General features: G+C 36.2%; 1 protein-coding gene and 2 long non-coding RNA genes across 7 annotated transcripts in view; 1 reads left to right on the top strand and 2 right to left on the bottom strand.

Annotated features, from left to right (window-relative positions):
• Positions 1-19,861, bottom strand: part of esyt2b (extended synaptotagmin-like protein 2b) — a 41,721-nt gene that overhangs the window by 7,943 nt on the left and 13,917 nt on the right. For 2 of the 4 annotated variants that reach the window (XM_017301930.1, XM_008396733.2), the window contains exons 7-14: positions 16,662-16,717; positions 11,174-11,294; positions 10,283-10,459; positions 9,971-10,053; positions 9,559-9,607; positions 4,295-4,384; positions 4,095-4,190; positions 949-1,011 (exon numbers count right to left, since the gene is read on the bottom strand). In XM_017301930.1, coding sequence (XP_017157419.1) covers positions 949-1,011; positions 4,095-4,190; positions 4,295-4,384; positions 9,559-9,607; positions 9,971-10,053; positions 10,283-10,459; positions 11,174-11,294; positions 16,662-16,717 — 735 coding nt within the window. Of the gene's footprint in view, positions 1-948; positions 1,012-2,567; positions 2,670-4,094; positions 4,191-4,294; positions 4,385-9,558; positions 9,608-9,970; positions 10,054-10,282; positions 10,460-11,173; positions 11,295-16,661; positions 16,718-19,861 lie in introns of all 4 variants that reach the window. The other 2 variants (XM_008396732.2, XM_008396734.2) reach the window with 2 other exon arrangements.
• Positions 5,182-7,381, top strand: LOC103456890 (uncharacterized). 2 transcript variants are annotated; one of them, XR_532342.1, is made up of 3 exons: positions 5,182-5,457; positions 6,268-6,454; positions 6,807-7,381. It is a non-coding gene; the product is annotated as an uncharacterized LOC103456890 (long non-coding RNA). The 2 variants fall into 2 exon arrangements; XR_532341.2 differs by lacking the exon at positions 5,182-5,457 and having other exon boundaries at positions 6,173-6,454.
• On the bottom strand, positions 7,129-9,094 carry LOC108165709 (uncharacterized). The gene is made up of 2 exons (XR_001776044.1): positions 8,818-9,094; positions 7,129-7,832 (listed from the first exon to the last, which is right to left on the bottom strand). It is a non-coding gene; the product is annotated as an uncharacterized LOC108165709 (long non-coding RNA).

Here is a 19,861-nt window from a genome sequence, read left to right as displayed (position 1 = left end):
GAACATAGAACAGTATTAGTCTGCATTTGACCCAGAGTCAGGATTCCATATGTTATATGTTTTTCTGTTCTTTCTTCATTTCAAAATGAGTTTCAGAGTATTTGTAACAGGAAGCAGTCAGTCGTAGTTTGATTGGAAGATCTGAACACTCATTCTTAAAGCTGACAGACTCTGGAGAAATGTTAATGTCAAGCCTGAATATGGGTGTAAGGTTTCTATATATGCTGAACTACCGCTGAAGAAAGGTTGAGGGAGTGCCACCTGTATGAGGAACAATCGCAGGTTGGAAATTTCTAAGAAACGGCGAAACAGTAACTGGAAATGTGCAACAACTGATTTCTAAGTAAGGGAAAAGCATAACATTTGTTACAGTCTAGCTGCTACTGCAGGTCAACTGGGCTGTTTCTAAATCCAACTACAGGTTTTTTTTTTTCTATTTACCTGCCCTGTCAGAATTTAGGTGGAACACATTTCAAAGAAAATTGGAATCACTACATTGGAAAACTACAAAAAGCCAACCAACAGGCATGCATGACAATCTTGTCCTGGATCCTGAACCACAAATTCCGACATTATCGAGTTCGTGATTAGCAAAACATGCACGTATGTTTGCTCTGAAGCTGGCTGGTTCTGCAGGTTTTGGTTTTGTTTTTTTGTAAAATGGAAGTTATAGCTCAAGTCAACGGCAAAGCAAGAGAGATACTCAGACAAGCAGAGAAAAGTAATAATCACATTAGTGAGCCTTTTGTGTCGTATAAACCATCTGCATGCAAGCCAGGGGTTAGGTAATGAAAACCCTTTTTCAACATTCATGTCATTGTCATGCACAGTTTCACTTTGACACCTCGATAATCATCACAATCACTCAACAGTGGGTGACACAGCTGTGGCCCAGCATTGCAGTGTAGGGGTGTGATCTTGACATGCAGACCATTCCTCCCACGTTACCTTCAGGGCCTTAAAGACCGAGACTTGCTTCAACCCGTCATGGGTGATATCTGACAGGTTGCTCTTTAAGCCACAAGGAGATTTGAGGGAGAAAAATCACACCCGTGGTTAGTTGGAATGAGTCAACATGGTCATGGGGAACAAAAAGACCTCCCAAAAAATGACAAGGTGAATCTGAATAAATTAGAATATCAATGCATTGCATACATTTATTACAAACAGAGTGGTATATTTCAAGTGTATCTTTGTCTTATTTTGATGATTATGGTTTACAACTGAAAGCTTTGAATTTTTTTTTTTAATGCCTTAGATCAATCAGAAAAGGATTTTTAAAACACAAATAATTGTCATCATCCACGAAGGATAAGCAACAAAAGAGCAGTACTCGGTAACCTAGCTACTCACAAAGTTGCATCCAAACACTTGTTCCTTCCACTCAATTTTCAATGGAAAGCTTAGTGGAAGAAAAAACTCCTGCCTTGAAACAACTGCGAAACAATAGTTTGCTGAAGTTTGGAGGATGGTAATCCACAGACATTGATATTATAAGCCCCAACAGATCAATGCTAAATAAACTTGGCTTTGTATAGTGCATATTAACGGAAGGTTGAATGGAAGAAAAATGTCTTGAAAGGACGGCGAAGCACAGACCACTCAAGAGTTTGGGGGATAATTACAAAGCCTGACTGCTGGCCAAATTTGTGGGGAAGACAGATTGTCCAGCTGACCGTCATCTATACTCTCCATCCGAGTTTGGCTCAGATATAAAAGCAACCGACTCAGTGCTTTGAAATTCACCACACAGTCTTAACCAGAACTACACCTGCACAATACATGAGTGTACTTTTCTGTTGCATTAGAAATCATTTTCATTATTCCGATCTAATGCTCGAAGTATGTGAGAAATAATTTCCACTTGATGTAAGCCATAATCATTCAAATTAACAGAAAAAAGCACCTTAGAAAAAAAAATCCCACTGTGTGCACTCGGTGTATGTAAAATACAAGCTTTTTCTCATGGAACTGAGTAAATGAAAATGTACTTTTTGAAAATACTCTGATAAATTGAGATGCACCTTTGTGTCAAAATTGCACATGATATGCATGCATAATATGGTTTAACAATAAAGAGCAGGATGTATGGGGCTGGTCTTTATGGCACTGCTAGGATCTGACAATAACATAGTAACAAAAGCATTACCCACAGAAAATACCAGGTGGAACTAATTTAAGACCCTGTATGACTACATCAACACGCTGCAGGCTTTCTGTACCTGTGCATGAATCTCTGCATGAGCACTGACAGATCATTAGAAACTATGCCAGCAGTGCTAGTGCTGAAGATGTCTCACTCCAGCCTTGAACTGAGCACTGTGAGGCACAATAACGCCATGTTGTAACAAAGAAGCAACTAGGGGCTGTTTGGATGGCTGGATTCTGTGGTTTCAAAAAGTCTTTTTCATGTTAATGGTTATTGGAATTTTTTTTACACAAAAAAAGCATGCAGCTAACACATGCTCTAAAAGAAAACCTTGAAAGAGCTCGTTACGGTTCAATCCATGTCATCACACGGTGCTAATGCTAAGGTTACGAAGATGCAGAAGCATCGGTGGACTCACAAAATTTGCACTACACTCAGAAGTATCGCTCTCACAAAAGATTAAGCCAGAAGCTCTCCTCTCACTCAAGTTTCCGCAGCCTAAGCTGCCTGTGAAGACACCCTTGGGTGGAGACGCAGGGGAATAAAAGGGAAAGAGAAAGACAGTTCAAATCGATTCTGTATTTCTGACACATTTATGTAAATCATTAAATTTGCACTACACTTTGGCTAAGAAAATGAAGGACTAAATGTGGATTGTTCTGTTCATTTGCTGAAGAAAATCTCAAGAGAGATTTTGAAAACTAAAAGCTTTAATCATCCAAGGCTCTCCTTTAACAATAGCGACCGCAAATGTCTTTATTAGATCGAGTCCTTGAGCGGCAAAGCACTAAATACAGACGTTTTTACATCCAAATTGTGTTTGCAATCCCTTGCAAAACTATTCAGACTTCTTGAAAGTCTTTTCACATTTTGTCAGTCTCAAACTTTAATTTATTTTTAATTAAATGTTGTAAGATAAGCAAAGTAATAAGTAATAAGTGATAAGTATAACGTGCAACATATTTGTCAGTTCGGAAAATTCTTCATGGTTTCGCATTTTTCACAAATACAAATCTGAAAGGTGTGCAGTGCAGTGCAGTGCATTGCTTTGACCCCCAAATTCATTAGTAAAGTAGTAGAATTTTGGAAAAACAAAATTTCAGTTGATCCTATGCATAATAAAAACATTTAATTTGAGGTTGTAATATAATTAAATGTGGAAAAAGTTCACAAAAGGTGAATACTATTGCAAGAAAACTGTAGATGGAAATGCCTGGAGTATCTGCAGCACAAAGATTTTACTGTATCAAAACGTCTTTGACAGCAAACTGCAATTAAAATATGTTACTCTCAAAACAGTGATGGAATTAAAAATAACCTGCATTTCTGTTGCATTCAGATTATCAGTATATTTGCACCTTACGTTTTTTTGGATTTAAACCGGCACAATGATAATACTTATCTGTAGGCCTGACGTTATTTCATATAAAAGCGCAGTTATAGCATGGAAGGTGAACTTGTCATATGCTCTGACATGACTTAAGCCTACTTTGTTGTATAAAAGCTGATGGGTAAAATAATGAAGTTCTATGCAACAACACAATCTAATTTTGAGAAATTATGGTAACCTTACATTTCAAGCTTGCTTAACCGTTAATCCATGATTGGTGTAAAAACTGCGATTAGGTTCTTTCACCCCTAAATCAGAATGTGCAAAAGTCAGTGTGACTCTAATATTTAATTACTCAACAAGCAAACAGATGAGGTCACAGAAAATAAATATTCTGACAAAGCAAAGGGTGTCATTGTGTGACATTAGCAAACAAACTAAGTAATTAATATTTGAACAAGCTTTACACTCGCATTTCTACAAATTTTGATTCAGTGTAGATAAATGAAGCGTATATGGTACAGATGGAAAATATGAAGGAAAGTAATAGCACAAATTTGTCACCTAGAACGGTTTAATCACCAGCATATAAATAAGGACATTTTAGTGTCTTACTGGCAAATTCTTCGCCGAGTCCAGAAAGACCACTAATAGTGCTGACGAGAGTCCATCTTTTGCTGGGCTTCTATCTGCGCGCACACATCTTAAAACCTGTGGATACAGGAACATGCATCAACATGCCGTAATTACACTGAGTACAAAGTAAAAAGATAAAAAAATAAATAAAAAATTGTTAATGACTATGTTAGTGTTACCTGGTCCAGCTTCTCTGGGGTGGAGAATAGAGACAGCCACTCCAGTTTTAAGTGGAGTTTCCCTGTAGGTGTTTCTTCTAGTTCAAACCACTAAAACAACAACCAAAACCAGTAATCAAAATGAATATTTTGGTCATTTTTGTGACACACAAAGCAAAAGGTTAATTTTATTATGTCTGGCCTTCTCCCCAGAATAACAAGTGAAGTATTTTCCGAGCTGCTTTTATTTTCCTTTTCAGTAAATGAAACAAAATCGAAAACTCACAGGTTTTTTACGTTTGTAGCTCAACAAACACATAGTTTGAACAAACTTTTATATCTACTTTAGTTAAAGTCAGCTACAGCTCAGGGTTACACACATATCTGCACTTTAATGACACAGTAAATGGTGTGTTCACATTAGAAAATAGACCAGGGAGTCAGATTTTGCAATCTGAGAAGATAGGCTAACACAAGGGAGCTTAGAAGCTAACAACAGTTAGCCTGACCAGCTAGCACAAATAAATGACACTTAAAACAATCACAGAATTTAAATATGAACACAACAAAAATTTATTTTTTGTTATTATTATTTATATATTGTACGTCCACAAGACTAAATAAACTGAATTGAAGTTGCACACAAAAACAGATACAAGAACACAAAGACGGTAGGCGATTTCTATGGAAGTAAATATGTGCCATCAGAATTTGAATAAAAAATGCATCTGAAACTTGAATGTTGTATATTTGCACTTACTTTTTCAATTAGAAAATTAATTCAGAATACAATTTTGACCTAAAAAAAATTCAGTGTCATTATTTGTACACGTTTGCAATTTTCATTTGTTAAAAAAATTCACATTCCTATTTCAAAGTGATGAAATTTTCAATATATATATTTTTCAGTGTTAAAAAAATTCAGCATATAAAAAAATTCAACTTTTAAAAATTCAAATGCAATATTTTCAGTGTCCTAAAAATTCAACTTGCTCAAATTCGCTGTCTCAAATTCAACATCTAAAAATTCGCTGTACAAAAATGGCGAGGTTACTTCAGGTCACAGACATTAGCAATCGTTGTCAGATTTCAACACTGAGCTAATCACATGACCTAAGCGTCATATTGAAGAAATACCAGCATCACCGAGGCCAGCGACCACGGAGGCGAACGCAAACCCAACGGTGAGTCTGTGCGTTCATATTTCTGTAGTACATTTTATTTTGCGCATGAACTTTGATACATGATATTAAAGCTTGATTTAAATCACGGGTTTGGGCCGTTGTTAATCTTACGCCATGTAATGCTGGCATATTAGTTCTCGCTACCTGCTAGACCTCCACCYCCTTCCCCCCTTCTCTTGGCTGTCCTACACCCAATTTTCCCCTGTTTTATTTAAAAAAGGAATATCACTTGCGCCAAGTCTAGAATCTTTAAAGATAACTGATGGGTGGCGACTTTCTGGGTTGTTTGTTTGTTGTCTTAGGTGAGACTGATCAGGCGGTCTTAGTAAAAGTCGTAATTTTCCATGAAATGCTACCGCTAATGTAGCTAATATGGCTGCCTTGTATGCTTCAAGGAGGGGCTGTGAACTCTTCCGACATTAATTATAACCACAACCCCATTCTGTTCATCTACTGTATTGTTCATGTGACTTCATTTATGAATAAATTTATACATTTATGGTCATTATAGCGTCATCCAAACTACTGCTTCTCTTATCTGACAAGTGTTGATATATATTAATTTACATTCTTTTACTTTGCGTTACAAAACGTCGTTCTGTTACCTAGCAACATTAGAAACTACCTCCTTTGTTTTTTCATTTGATTTTAACTCATTTGAAGAAAATATATGCTTGCAATACAGCTGTTAACTTATTTTAGATTAAATATCTTTAATTTGATTTCTCAATACTGACCTACTGATTTCAAAATAGTTTTTTTATTTTACTGACAATGTTTTTGACATTTTTTTTCTTTTTTCTTTTCAAGGAACATATGGATCATATTTTTGATAGACTCCATGATCGTTTGGAGCCATTTCTATTTCTACAATTACAGATGGTCCAATCAGTTGGCCACAGGTGAAGAAGCAAAGTGATGACGGTGACGACAACGATGATGTCTTGGAAGCAGAAACTGCAGGTGACAGGGTTTCTCCATCAGTTTCTCAAAGAAGGTAAAATGTCTGTATAAACATTTGGCCAATGTTTGTTATTTTGAGAATGATAAATAACAAATGTATTATGTATGTATTATGCTGGTATTATACCAGCATAATACACTACATTTATTTTGTTATAATCATGACTTACAACACTGCACAGATAAAGCTGATAAAGCTTTTCAGGTTGATTAGTGAAAATGGCAAAAGGTATTCAAATGATTTTTGAAGGACATCACATTCATATTCATTAGTTTCTTAGATGGAAAAGACATTCRCATAAAGTCATATCTCAAAGTCAGCTTTATGAATGATTCCATCTACAGGAAACTCACCATGTATCTAAAAAAAATTATACTTTTCCTAGCATTTTCAGACAATCTGCACCAGCTCATGAGATTTTGGGTTGGCTGGGAGGCTCCATGGCAGGAACTGAAGCCTGAAGTAGTGCAGTCAACTGGACCAAACCACATCAGGGCCACTTCATCCACCTGCAGTGAACGTTTACGCCTTCCAAGCCATTATTCTACCTACCAGGCTCTGTATGCTGACATGATGGTGTCTTAAATCGGTTGGAACTGGCTTTGGTCTTCTTTGAGAACTCAGTGCATTGGTGTTTCATTTGTTCAATAATTGCATTTCAATATGGCAATTAAGTAAAATTACAAAGTCATTTTATTATTAGCTTCTTTTTTTTTACAAATACTGTTCATCATTCACCGCAGTCTTGACATTAAGTTGTGTTCTTTGAAGTGATGACTAAGTACCTGAAACGTTTGTCAAGCATCCCTGTAAATCTTAAATGTTAGAGTAACTATGTTCAGAGTTTCTGAGTCAGCACTGTTTGTACAGGAAATATGAAACGGAAACTGTTTTTATGCAATATTTTATTGAATATTCATCTATGCTTGAAGTATTAGAAAATAAATGACATAAGACAAACTTAACTTTTCCATTCTTATAATGCAAGAAAATTAAGGTCCTACACACCTGTACCTACTAGGTTCCTTTTGAGAAAAAAAGAACAATCAACTCACAAATGTAGAACATTTTAGTTCTTTAACATGTCTACCATAAAAGCACTATGACTCACTTTTCCAAAGCACAAATTTTACCTTTGTGGTAATATGATCAGCACTTAGCTTTACATTTCATAAATGCTGAATTTTGAAACTGGACAAGTTTCACAGAGTGAAGAACTGTTCACAAAACAGAACTGCASCAATATAAATGTCACAACCAAAAGACAGTGATGTGCCTTTTGGGTTTACTGCGTCCCTTAAGTCCATTTGTTCGTCAGTCAGTTGCACAACTTGAATTTGGTACTGTGACGTTTGACTCTTCCTGAAGAGGAAGCCCGCACTCCTCCCATTCAATTTCGGGAATCTACACCCTGGAAAACACAAAGAAGGGATCAAGAGAACTCAAAATGTACTTGATTGCAGATTCCTATGTAATAAATTAAATGAATGATAGTATACATGCTACACATTAAATTATCCAATTAAAATGTACCTCTATCAAGGCACTGTGGGGTTCAGGAATTGAATGGTGTCTAACTTAATCAGAATTTGCTTTTAATTACAACATTAATCACAAATTTTAGCATAGCTCAAACATTCTTTGTAACCAAAGATATATTTTGGAKATACAAAGTAGTGGGGATTAAAATGATTTTAATAAGTTAACAGCTGTACTTGCAAGCATATATTTTCTTCAAAATGAGTTAAAATCAAATGAAAAAACAAGGGAGGTTGTTTGTAATGTTGCTAGGTAACAGAACGACGTTTTGTAACGCAAAGTAAAAGAATGTAAATTAATATATATCAACACTTGTCAGATAAGAGAAGCAGCCGTTTGGATGACGCTATAATGACCATAAATGTATAAATTTATTCATAAATGAAGTCACATGAACAATACAGTAGATGAACAGAATGGGGTTGTGGTTATAATTAATGTCGGAAGAGTTCACAGCCCCTCCTTGAAGCGCACAAGGCAGCCATATTAGCTACATTAGCGGTAGCATCTCCTGGAAAATTACGACTTTTACTAAGACCGCCTGATCAGTCTCACCTAAGACAACAAACAAACAACCCGGAAAGTCGCTACCCATCAGTTATCTTTAAAGATTCTAGACTTGGCGCAAGTGATATTCCTTTTTTAAATAAAACAGGGGAAAATTGGGTGTAGGACAGCCAAGAGAAGGGGGGAAGGAGGTGGAGGTCTAGCAGGTAGCGAGAACTAATATGCCAGCATTACATGGCGTAAGATTAACAACGGCCCAAACCCGTGATTTAAATCAAGCTTTAATATCATGTATCAAAGTTCTTGCGCAAAATAAAATGTACTACAGAAATATGAAAGCATAGACTCACCGTTGGGTTTGCGTTCGCCTCCATGGTCGCTGGCCTCGGTGATGCTGGTATTTCTTCAATATGACGCTTAGGTCATGTGATTAGCTCAGTGTTGAAATCTGACAACGATTGCTAATGTCTGTGACCTGAAGTAACCTCGCCATTTTTGTACAGCGAATTTTTAGATGTTGAATTTGAGACAGCGAATTTGAGCAAGTTGAATTTTTAGGACACTGAAAATATTGCATTTGAATTTTTAAAAGTTGAATTTTTTTATATGCTGAATTTTTTTAACACTGAAAAATATATATATTGAAAATTTCATCACTTTGAAATAGGAATGTGAATTTTTTTAACAAATGAAAATTGCAAACGTGTACAAATAATGACAAATTTTTTTTTAGGTCAAAATTGTATTCTGAATTAATTTTCTAATTGAAAAAGTAAGTGCAAATATACAACATTCAAGTTTCAGATGCATTTTTTATTCAAATTCTGATGGCACATATTTACTTCCATAGATTTCTCTCTTAAAATTATAGATAAGTTGCAAAATACAGCCTGAATGTGTTCATCAGTGGTTGAAATTAATAATTTCTGACAGATTTAGGGTAGCTGACTTCTCTTGTTTTCAGTTTGGTCCTAAGCTATATTCCAAGGAGGACTAAATTAAATTTTTTTCCCTTTCTCCAGCAAAATATTTTGAAATGTGTTTTTTTACAGGCTACATGTTAAAAATAAACATTAGAAAACAAATCTTACCTCATCAACCTTCTGTTCATTGTACACTTTGGTCAAATCAATCAGGAGGCTGCAAATAATGACTAATAATCAGTGAAAATTCAAAGCAGAAAACGGCAAACATAAAATGAGGCCAATTAATTACAGTGGGGGTAGGCAGACATTGATTTGCTGCTCAGTGTTATAGCAATGAGTGCAGAGTTATAGCTATACCACTAATTAATCTATGAAATTTACTGGGGGGGCAATAACTGTGGGATAATAACTGGCTCATTATGAATAAACTCTGCATAAAAAGAATGTTAATAAATAGCTGAAATACAAGGAGCTTGTTTTATCCACCAGCTGAACAGATGAGGTGCAACAAATCAGGATTTCATTTTAAAAGATGTGTGATAAAAACACAGCAGGGTAGGAAATAACAGAACCAAACCTTCCAAGGAAGTCATCTTTGTCCGGATCTTCATCAAACAGCTCAATCTCCAGATGTTGACCAGAAGGTTCATACACGAGAGCCTGACAGACACAGAAACACGTAGAGGGAGGCTTGCTCAAACTACTAATCAGCAGATAGATTTTGAATTAAAGCGATCTGGGAGAAGACGATCCTAATATTTGGAAATTAAAAAGGAGCTTAGTGAACTTCCATAAGAAGAAACTAACAAGGGGAACAAAATCCATCACAGTTTTCTCCCTGATATTATAAGATTAAGAAAAGTCTTTAGAAGCATTGCAACTTCATCACCTCATAAACCTCGTTCCATTTGGGATGGAGGCTCTCCTTAATCGTCTTGCTCTGAAACATTTGGTTGCTGACATGCAGGATGCCATAAGGGTCCGACTTTCCCTTGATGAGTCCTCCGAGAAATTGATCCTTTCCTTCCAGATCTTGAGCCTCGAGGAAGTGAATCCTTAGCACTCCCTGTGGAGAGATGCAGAGCAGGGGGATAAACTGTTCTACTGTTAAGTGACGTTCAGGGGGTTACTTGTTATTAGCTTTTGAACGTCTCACCTGGAGAGAGACTAACTTTGAGAAAAGTTTAAAAGAAGCGTGAACAGTGTAGCTAAGATTAAAAATGCATCAGAATTGGTAACAGTGATGATAGTGCTACTTTCTCAAACGTTTTAAAACATCTTTACATGAAATGTATAAAGGAACAGAATCTTACTGGTAAATATAACATTTCATGTCTCTTTTGTTCAATTTCATATGTTGTTTTTGTAATTAGGGTCAAGGGTAAAGAATTACACTTTCAAATCATCTTATCTGATTTCATGGCAACGTTTGTACAAATAAAAGATTAACCTTATCTTTTATTTATAATAAAATGCATTATTATCTGATCTCACGTCAAAATCTTATCTGTAATAGCTCTTACAAAAATGTAAATGTGTGTTATTTGCAACAGAAACTATCAAATCAAACCTGCAAATTTCCAAACTTGCTGCCATCAATAAAAGTTTGAGTGGAATAGCTTTGACTTTTCTCAGCAAAATACCGTACATCTCCTGAATAGCCTAGAGCCCTTTCATTTTCTGATAAAAGCAAGGCTCAAAGGATTTCATCGCATTGAATGTGGCAATGAAGACAGCTAAGGTCGAGCAGAGACTTTAGAAGTATGACTTGCTTCAGTACCTTAGGCATTGGAAATCGTAGCTTGGCCAGGTCCTCCACACCAACCAGAGGGATAGTGATTCGGTTGGGTAAAACCAAATAACTGTAGATTATGTCTTGAATCAGATTGTTGGAGAAGCCGCTGTAGGGACAGGAAGGACAGAGATGGAGGAAAAGGAAGGTAAACAGGCTGAAGTATTTAGTTTTACAACAAAGACAGGAAGAGTACTCTGTGGCTATAAAAATCCCCCTGCTGTCTAATTCTTTTGTGGTATATAGGAACATTGCTTGAGCTGGTTTATGCATCTTCTAGATGATTCTAATATTTCAGAGACGCATGACAACAATAGTGAAGTGACAAAACAAAACTGCACAGTGCTACTCTTTTATTAAGATAACTTCTGAGGCAAAACTGGAAAACTATAATCACAGAGAACTGTCATTAGAATGAATTATCATCAACTGGTCAGGCTTCTCCTCTAAGATAGATGGTTGTTATTACCGAGCAAGTGCCCGAGTAACATGATGTGTCTATTCCGATGAAAATTATTGCTTCAGATCCGAATTAGATGCAATCCTGAAAAGGTCTCAGGAGTGATTTCTCAGCATTAATCAGCCAAACAGGGAAAATACATAATTGGCTGCAGGAAACATGATCAGGCTGCAAAAAGCAAATAACATCTTGTCACACAGAACTTAATGAGTTCATTTCCTGTGACTCTGACTCATTCAGTCATATAAAAAATGTGCCGCAGCTTGGTTACAGTCTGCATGTAATTTGTGTCCAAAATTTAGAGAAAACCATATCAATTCTGTCTTGCTGAATTCTTTATGTCTAAACCACAAATAAATCACTTGAAACACTGATGACTCTGCTTAGAGAACGAGTGGTCTTATTGGAAAAAAATATATACAAATGGGGTTCATAGAAACAGCTTCAACGCTAGTCTAATCAAATGATAAAACAAAACAAGTTAATAACAAATTTAATGGATGCAGGCCAGGGGAAAATTCATTGCAAGAGTTTTGCCCAAGGAACAATATAAATACAACAGAAAACTGGTAAGTAACGTTTCTATGATTTCAAGTATTTCGGCAAATTATGGTGATTTGGGCTTGCAGTTAATAAAAACCTAAACTTCATTTCCTCAAGAAAATTATATTGCACTAGACCAATAAAAAGGATTTTTAATCCGAAAAGGCCGCATTGACACACTGTAGAAGACCTGTTAGTCACCAAATATCATTGCTAAAGAAGCTGGCTGTTTATATAGTGCATAATAATGGAAAATTAAGTGGAAGGAAAAAGTCTTGAGAAAATCACGAAGCAAAGCCCAATCTAAAATTTGGTGGACATTGACAAGATCTTTACAGAACATGAAATCATTGCATCATGAACCAACAACTTCAGGACGTGGTCTACAACTGTTTCATTCCTTGCACTTTTGAATCACACCCACAGGTTGATAGCCCACAAACCAAAATCAAAGTGTAATCATAAAAAAAAAAATGTAATAAACCTAAATGATCTCTCTGACTTTTATTTTTATATCAAGTTAGAAAATAATATGATATTACATATCAGTTACTCAGTTGACACTGCTAGTTTGCATTGTGAGAGGAAAAACCGTTTGCCTATTTGCATTTTGCAACTATTTTTAGTCATGCCGGTTTAGAAAACTTGCAGGTCTAGTAAATACTCAATCATTAACATAAGTCTAATGTCAGAAAGGAGTTTCACATTCATTATAAAATGTAAATTAAAAGAAAAATACAAATGTACTAGTTGTATGGGAACTGACATTTGATTTCATTTGATTTCCAGTGGCTTGCAAAAATATTCCCGCTCTTTGTACTCTTTCAAATTTTAAGTGTGTTTCACCAATAGAATTGACTGTATAATTGTGAAGTTTTTACATGTTTCAAACAAAACTCGAAGGCAGAGCTAGGTCCAGCCAGGCTTTTGGGACAGCTGAATGGTTGGTATAAGAGATTAAAGGATTCTTCAGACATGCAGAATTAGGCGACACTTTAAGAATGGATTATCGCGTTATCCTGGAAGAAAACCTGTTTGAGGCTGCAAAAGAATTGAGGCTGTGGCTTAGCTTCAGATTTCAGGAAATCAAATTATACCCAGAGCTATGAAAGGGTGTAGATCAACGTTCTGGCTAGAATGGCCCAGTCAAAGTCAATTCTAATTAAAAATCTGTGGCAATGTGCAAAAATTGCTTTTTAAATATGTTCTCTGTCTAATCAGACTGAGCTTGACGTAGCAAACATATGAAAAGGTTCCAGGGTTGTGAATACTTTTACATTGCACTGCCCTTATGGTTTTACTATTTTTATTTTTGGACAAATAAAGTCAAGTAAATATGTTTTGTTTGGCACGACTCGACTCTTACAGGCCAGGATAGTAAGAATTACTCCCAAATTTTATAAACTGAGGCTTCTCTGAGTGGTTTTAGTTAAAATTATTAAAACACTGTTTTTAACATGACAAAATAACACATTTTTTAAAACTAATACATTAACAGTAACTTCCATTCAAATGCTTAAAAACTCATGCAGATTTGCAGTTGTTTTTTAAAGTTTGTTATAATTAACACTTAAATCAACAGTATCATGTACTTTCTCCACTTCTTTCATATTTGCTAAGGGCCTTTCCCTAGTTTTTTTTTTTCACTTTTATGCATTGTAACATTATAAGACCACCAAGGTCAAGACCCACTAATTAAGCAGGTGAAATGTAGCCCTTTATTACAAATAAAGAACAAGTGATTAATAATGCATAGCCATGATAAATAATTGAGACAATAAATAAGTGAGGCAATACAGTACCATAGTAGTATTTTTCTGAAACATTATCTGGTTCCTTAAAAAAAATGAAACTGAAACATAAGACAAATTTACTTCTGAATGGAGACTTTCTCCCTCTGTGGTCTGTTGCCAAGAGGAAATTCTCAATTTATCCATCGTCATTAGTTTAACATTGAGGGAAACGGTTATAAGATGACAGAGCTGAAACATTTCTGGAAAAAAAAAGAGTTAAAGGGATTCCTGCTGCATCAGTGCTTGTAGTGGCATTTTTCTGCTCTCTGGGCATAAACACCAACACACCCACATATCTGTGTGTGTGAGTTATTTATGATAGTATACTTCTACGCACTGCATGCATACTGTAAATGCACTTTACTGGCAATTTACAACACAATGGTAATGGTTTTTACAAACCATTGAGTCATGCAAATTTCAATGCCTTCGCCATGCTAGTGTATGATTTGTACTAATTGCTGTGCCAGTCACTTCATCATTTTTGCTGTAACCGCTACCAGACTGCCATAAAATCTATATGAACAAACATTCATCGTCCACAGACGATAAATGCTGTTGGCTTTAATAGTCCCTGAATGTGCCCTCTTGCACAATTAAGAGACAAATGTTTTCAGTAACACGGTAAAACGTTCCCTCATCAGCAGAACTCATTGGCACCTACATCAGCGTGCAACAGATATTCAAAACTCTCCCAAGAAATCTTTAATGGTTTACGGTAAATGTGCAGCGTTGTGATCAAGTGCTGGCTCCTTTGTAGGTTAATTCTGTTTGTGTGAAATTGACACGTCTAAGATTTTCAAACAAACTTCAATACCAGACAAAGATAATTTCAGTATTTCCAAAAGACAATTTTATTATCCAAATTTCATTCACAGTGAGTTAAAATTTATGCAAACTAACCTGTGTCTACATAAAGATATAGTTTCAGTGTTTATCCTCATTGCGTTGTTTTGTAACCAAGATCAAATAGGAAAGTTTGTAAGTATATTGTAATCTGTCTACACTAATGGAAATGGTTGTACATTCCTGTATATGAGTAAGTTCTGTTTGTTTTGTAAAATTAGATGACAATAGTTGAATAATATAAAGAGAATGAAAGAAACTGAATTGAAAGTGCGACCAAAAAACAAATGCTGAAAAAATCTGAAGGGGGTAAAAACATTTTCTCTGAACTGGACAACATTCTGAATGGATGCCAAAAAGTGACTAAGAAATTAGATTTACTTTTTTTCTAAAGGAAGAAATATAATCTGTTAGTGTCTTACATGAAGTTGAATCCAGCTCTGTTTTCAGGTTATTCTTAGGGATTTTTAACATCAACCTTGTAAAACCTTGTCTGTGCACTTTCATTTCCATATAACATCTAAATAGCAGGGCAGCACCAGGGCACATCTACTGATTAAAATAACAGATGACATCTATATCTGATGTGTTTGTGGCAGAAGAGTACAACTCTTCTGCAAATGAAGCAAAAACCATTTTCCCTTAGAAAACTGCAACATTTACTTCTTGTTAGCGTATTAGCCTTCTGAAATATACAATGTTCCAAGCTGGTTCTGTGTATTCTAATGGGAAAGTTGTTCTCCAGTTACACTGCCTTATCTTTCAGCCACCATGGGGGAGATGTGGGCTGGTGGAGCCTCTGATTTCCTGCACCAAGGACAATGAGTAATGGCAAAAAAGCAAAGACAACAAAATTGTTGCCGCACCAAAACGGATTGTGAATTCAAATGAACCAAAGTTAGCAACAATAAACAGTAGATTTAAGTACAATATTAATAAGTGTATCATAATTTTCCACTTGTCTGTTAATTGTTATTCTGTGAAACGAAAGACAACAGCTACCCTTATGACTTCATGAGAATGTTAAAAATTATAATCACAAACATTTGCTCAGTTTTTAAAACATTTCTATGCAATTAGAGTCTACAGCATGTAATAGACATTTACTGCACAGTAAACCTTATGCATCCAATAAGACATTTTGCTTTTACTATCTGCCTCTACTACAGCAGCTTCTTCCTCTTTTATTGCAAGTGCTCCCCACTACGGCATCAAGCAACAAACCCCATCGCACTCAGGGTGAACAGATTCATTTCACCCCCGCAAAGCAAAGAAACAAAAGGGATGAAAGAGAGCGTCCACTGGGCTCTGCTTCTGTCAACAAGTCTTTCTGCCCCACCGCTCTACATGACAAGCAGTTGAAATCCCAGAAAATTACATGCAGTATTAATGACTGTGTCACTTTCAAAGCAGTTTAAATAATGTAGGAAACCACTCAAGATGGAGGCGGGTAATTGTGTCTGGATGAAAGTGGCTCTTAATTAGCTCCCGTTTGCTCTGTACTCGGTCTAGTTAATAACCAAGGGGGGAAAGTTAAAGAATAAAGAGCAATAATGAGTTAAGAGTTTACAAAATAACATTTTTTCTAGCCTTCTTGTGCTCAGTTAGATAATTTGCTATAAATCTAAGCATAGATATCAAGGTATTACCTAGGAATATGTGACTGCTTGTCTTTGTCTAAAACGACTTAAACAGCAAAGGTACAAGTTTATAGAAAAGCAAAGCAAAAACGCATGCAACGTCCGTAAGATGTAGCACTGAAAACTTCCATTATGTCTTAAAATAGCTGCTTTTTTTGTGAAAGAACAAGAAAATCAAGTTTGCATTGACTTACTTGAGCCCAGGAATGTCCAGGATATTTGAGAGGCCAGTCCAGTTTATGTCTAGAAGCTAAACCACAGGGGGAAAGAACAAACAAACAAAAAAAACAATGAGAACATACACGTATACTCATGGGTAAGACCGCAGGAACAAAGAGTGTGAATGACTTCTACTGGATTCAAACACTTAACGTTATTGTTTTCTGCCACCAGCCTCCATTTACCACTTGGCTTCATGTTTTCTGGCCAATAAACTGTCTGATTGATTACAGCACACACAGAAAACGTGTCTCAAGCAGTAGCAAACTTATATATCAAAAGTTTTCTTGGAAAAGTTGCTCTTGTTTTGTTCCAGCAAACTTTTCTTGCCTCATAATTATGTCATATTTATTATCTTAGCCTCACCCAAATGCAGCACCTATAAAACAGTGTCAAACTCTTTCAGAGTTTTCTGACTCATCTTAACTTCTTTTTCTCACAGGTTTAAATAATAAACAGCACACAGTGACAAAAAAAACTCTTTTGGAGCTGGGCTTGAATGATTACTATGTAATATCAAAATTTTCATCAACTAAAAATTTTATCTTTATACTTTAATTTAAATTAATATGATTTTTAATTTGTGACAATGTTGATAAAGATTTTGTGCTTAAGTTTTAAATTCACCATCTATCCTTTCCACGCTGTGATATATTGCCCCATATAAGGGTGAAAAGTGGGATGGAAGCAATGACCACAACATAAATATGGCAATTTGTAAGAAACATCTTAAATATTTTTTTTTAGAAATACGTTTAGGATTTTTTTTTTCTTTAAGGATTTTAGATTGGAAGAACATAAATTCTTAGGTAGCAAAGCAAACATCTCGGTATTAATCTCAGTTTTAGAGATCTCAAGTTGAAAACCAAGCTGAAAACTCAAGAGAATATTTTATGAAAATGTGGGACGACTCTCCATTAGACAATGAAATGAGATAAGAAACGAGGGATTTTGTTTTGGAGGAGCCAGCTTAACAACAGGACAATCATCGTCACCACTAGAAAATGCTGTGTGGAAACTTCCACAACTCATGAAAGTGATGAATTGCTGCAGCCAGACGTGGCTATGCAAGTGGGAAATATTCCAGAGCTAGTTTGTCAAGATGGAAGAATCCAAAAGTCCTGTTTTGGGGGCAGTCCAACAGTTAACCCTTTCAGTTAGTCCAGCTGAGGAAACGATTGTTTGGTGTCAGATGACTTTCTAGTTAGAATGCAGAAACTCTTCTGTCCATTTGGCGAAATAACTGTAGCAAAAAAGCATCTGTAGGTTCCTGGTGACTATTATCAACCAGCTCAGAATAATAATAAAAAAGCATTTTGCCTTTTTATCTCATTCTTTCAAAACAGCATTTGTTAGTTTAATATCTTTTCTACCTTGAGGATACTTGGCTCCAAAATGTCTGTGAAACACTATGTAAAATACTCAAGGCAACAAACATATCAAGGGAATAAAATGATAGAAAAGCTAGTGTACAGACAGTCCACAGACAGTAGGCAAGTCCTTCTGTTGCTTGGGCGTCAAGTGACATACTAGCTGCTGCTGCCCTCCCAAGTGCTGCTGGTTTGCCAACATCTGAAAGAAGATACCACTTCACAATTTCCACCAGACAAATAATCGCAATTTTTTTTAAACAACACTTGCCTTTACTAGGTTCAGCTTGGTAGTACATATTTGAACAATATTTTCCCTTCAAACTGCTTTAATCGGTCGTAGAAGTTCAAAGAGGGGTCACAGATATTCCTCAGAGCTTTTGTTCTGTAAAGACATGATTACATCAAGTGGTTTCTGTAGATCTGTGTGCTGTACATCCATTATGTGAATTTCTTGTTTTGCTACATTTCAAAGATGGTCTGGTTAGATAAATTGCTAATCGGGTGATAATGAAGGTCATTGCAAGACGAATTCTCCATCTTGGTACACTACCCTGCTTACAGTAGGAGATTAGTACACTATGGTCATAAAATCTCCTATTGTTAAATTGTGACATGCAGCCACATTTTTTCTTTGTACAGTAGCTGATGGTAGTTGCACCCCTGCGTGGTGTTCTACTGCTACAGCCCATCTCATTCAAGTGTTGAAATGTTGTGTTTTAAAATATACTGCAGTATTCAATACACCTTGTATTTAACAAGTTCTTTTTTGGAGCTACTTTTGCCTTCCAGCAATGTTAAATCAGTCCACCTGTCATCCTTTGGCCTCTGGATATGCTACCTGCTTTGGAACTTTGTTTGCAAAGTCTTAGGTTGACGTGTGTGAAAGTCCCAATGGAACAACAATGTGTAACCCTGTGTTACAAAACTGACACCAAGAGCATACCCTGATCACCATCGATACCAATATAAACAGAGTTAGCATAAGCTTGGATTCTTCTCTGTATAGAACTGAAGAAAAAGAGCTAAATGAAAGTGTTGGACATTTACAGTAACTAGAGGAAAGAATATGTTCTTAAGGATTAAAACAAACGCATTCAACATTAGACACAGTTTACGGCTTTAAGAAACGGCATTAAAAGCACATATCCCTGAACAGAAATGAACACAAAACACCTGCTTAATGATATATCCACAAAAGCAACAGAGGCAGTCTGGGGTCTCATTAGTTTTCAGAATAATGAGGTGAGGGACATTGTACTCTTGCTGCATGGAAAGCTGCTATCAACGTCATTCGCGATCACATGAAACCTACCAGTTCCAACAAGGAAAAGACGGGGGAAGGTTTGTGATAAAAAAACGAATCAAAGAGAGGATTGAACAGAAGGAACTCAGCACAGGGATGCGAGCAGAATCAGTCTCTCGGAGGGCTTTGATCTGCTTCTGCCTCCGAGCTCTAAAAGCAGTGTTTTCTTAATGAGCCTTTCTCACTCTTGTTCTCAGGCTCCTCTGCTCATTCTGCAGCAAACTACAGCATACAACACCAAACGCTGCAGGGTGGAGGGGGAGGGGGGGACTGCGGGACTGTGAATGATGGGGTGGGGACTCTCAGGGGGATTTGTGGTGTAGATACAAGACTCCAGCTCATTGACAAAACATGAAAATATTCTACAATGAAGCTTTTGGACATGACTTGACTGATGTGATGGATAAAACAGGGAACACTGCAGTTTTGAAGGTTAATCATTGACTTCCTTTCCTGCACACAACTGCTTCTTCTTTTTGTTCCTAAACACTATATATAT

This window comes from Poecilia reticulata, linkage group LG20 (genome assembly GCF_000633615.1).
Source record: "Poecilia reticulata strain Guanapo linkage group LG20, Guppy_female_1.0+MT, whole genome shotgun sequence".
NCBI lineage: Eukaryota > Metazoa > Chordata > Actinopteri > Cyprinodontiformes > Poeciliidae > Poecilia > Poecilia reticulata.
The sequence above is the reverse complement of the archived record's forward strand: the minus strand, read 5'-3'. Positions and strand labels throughout refer to the sequence as shown.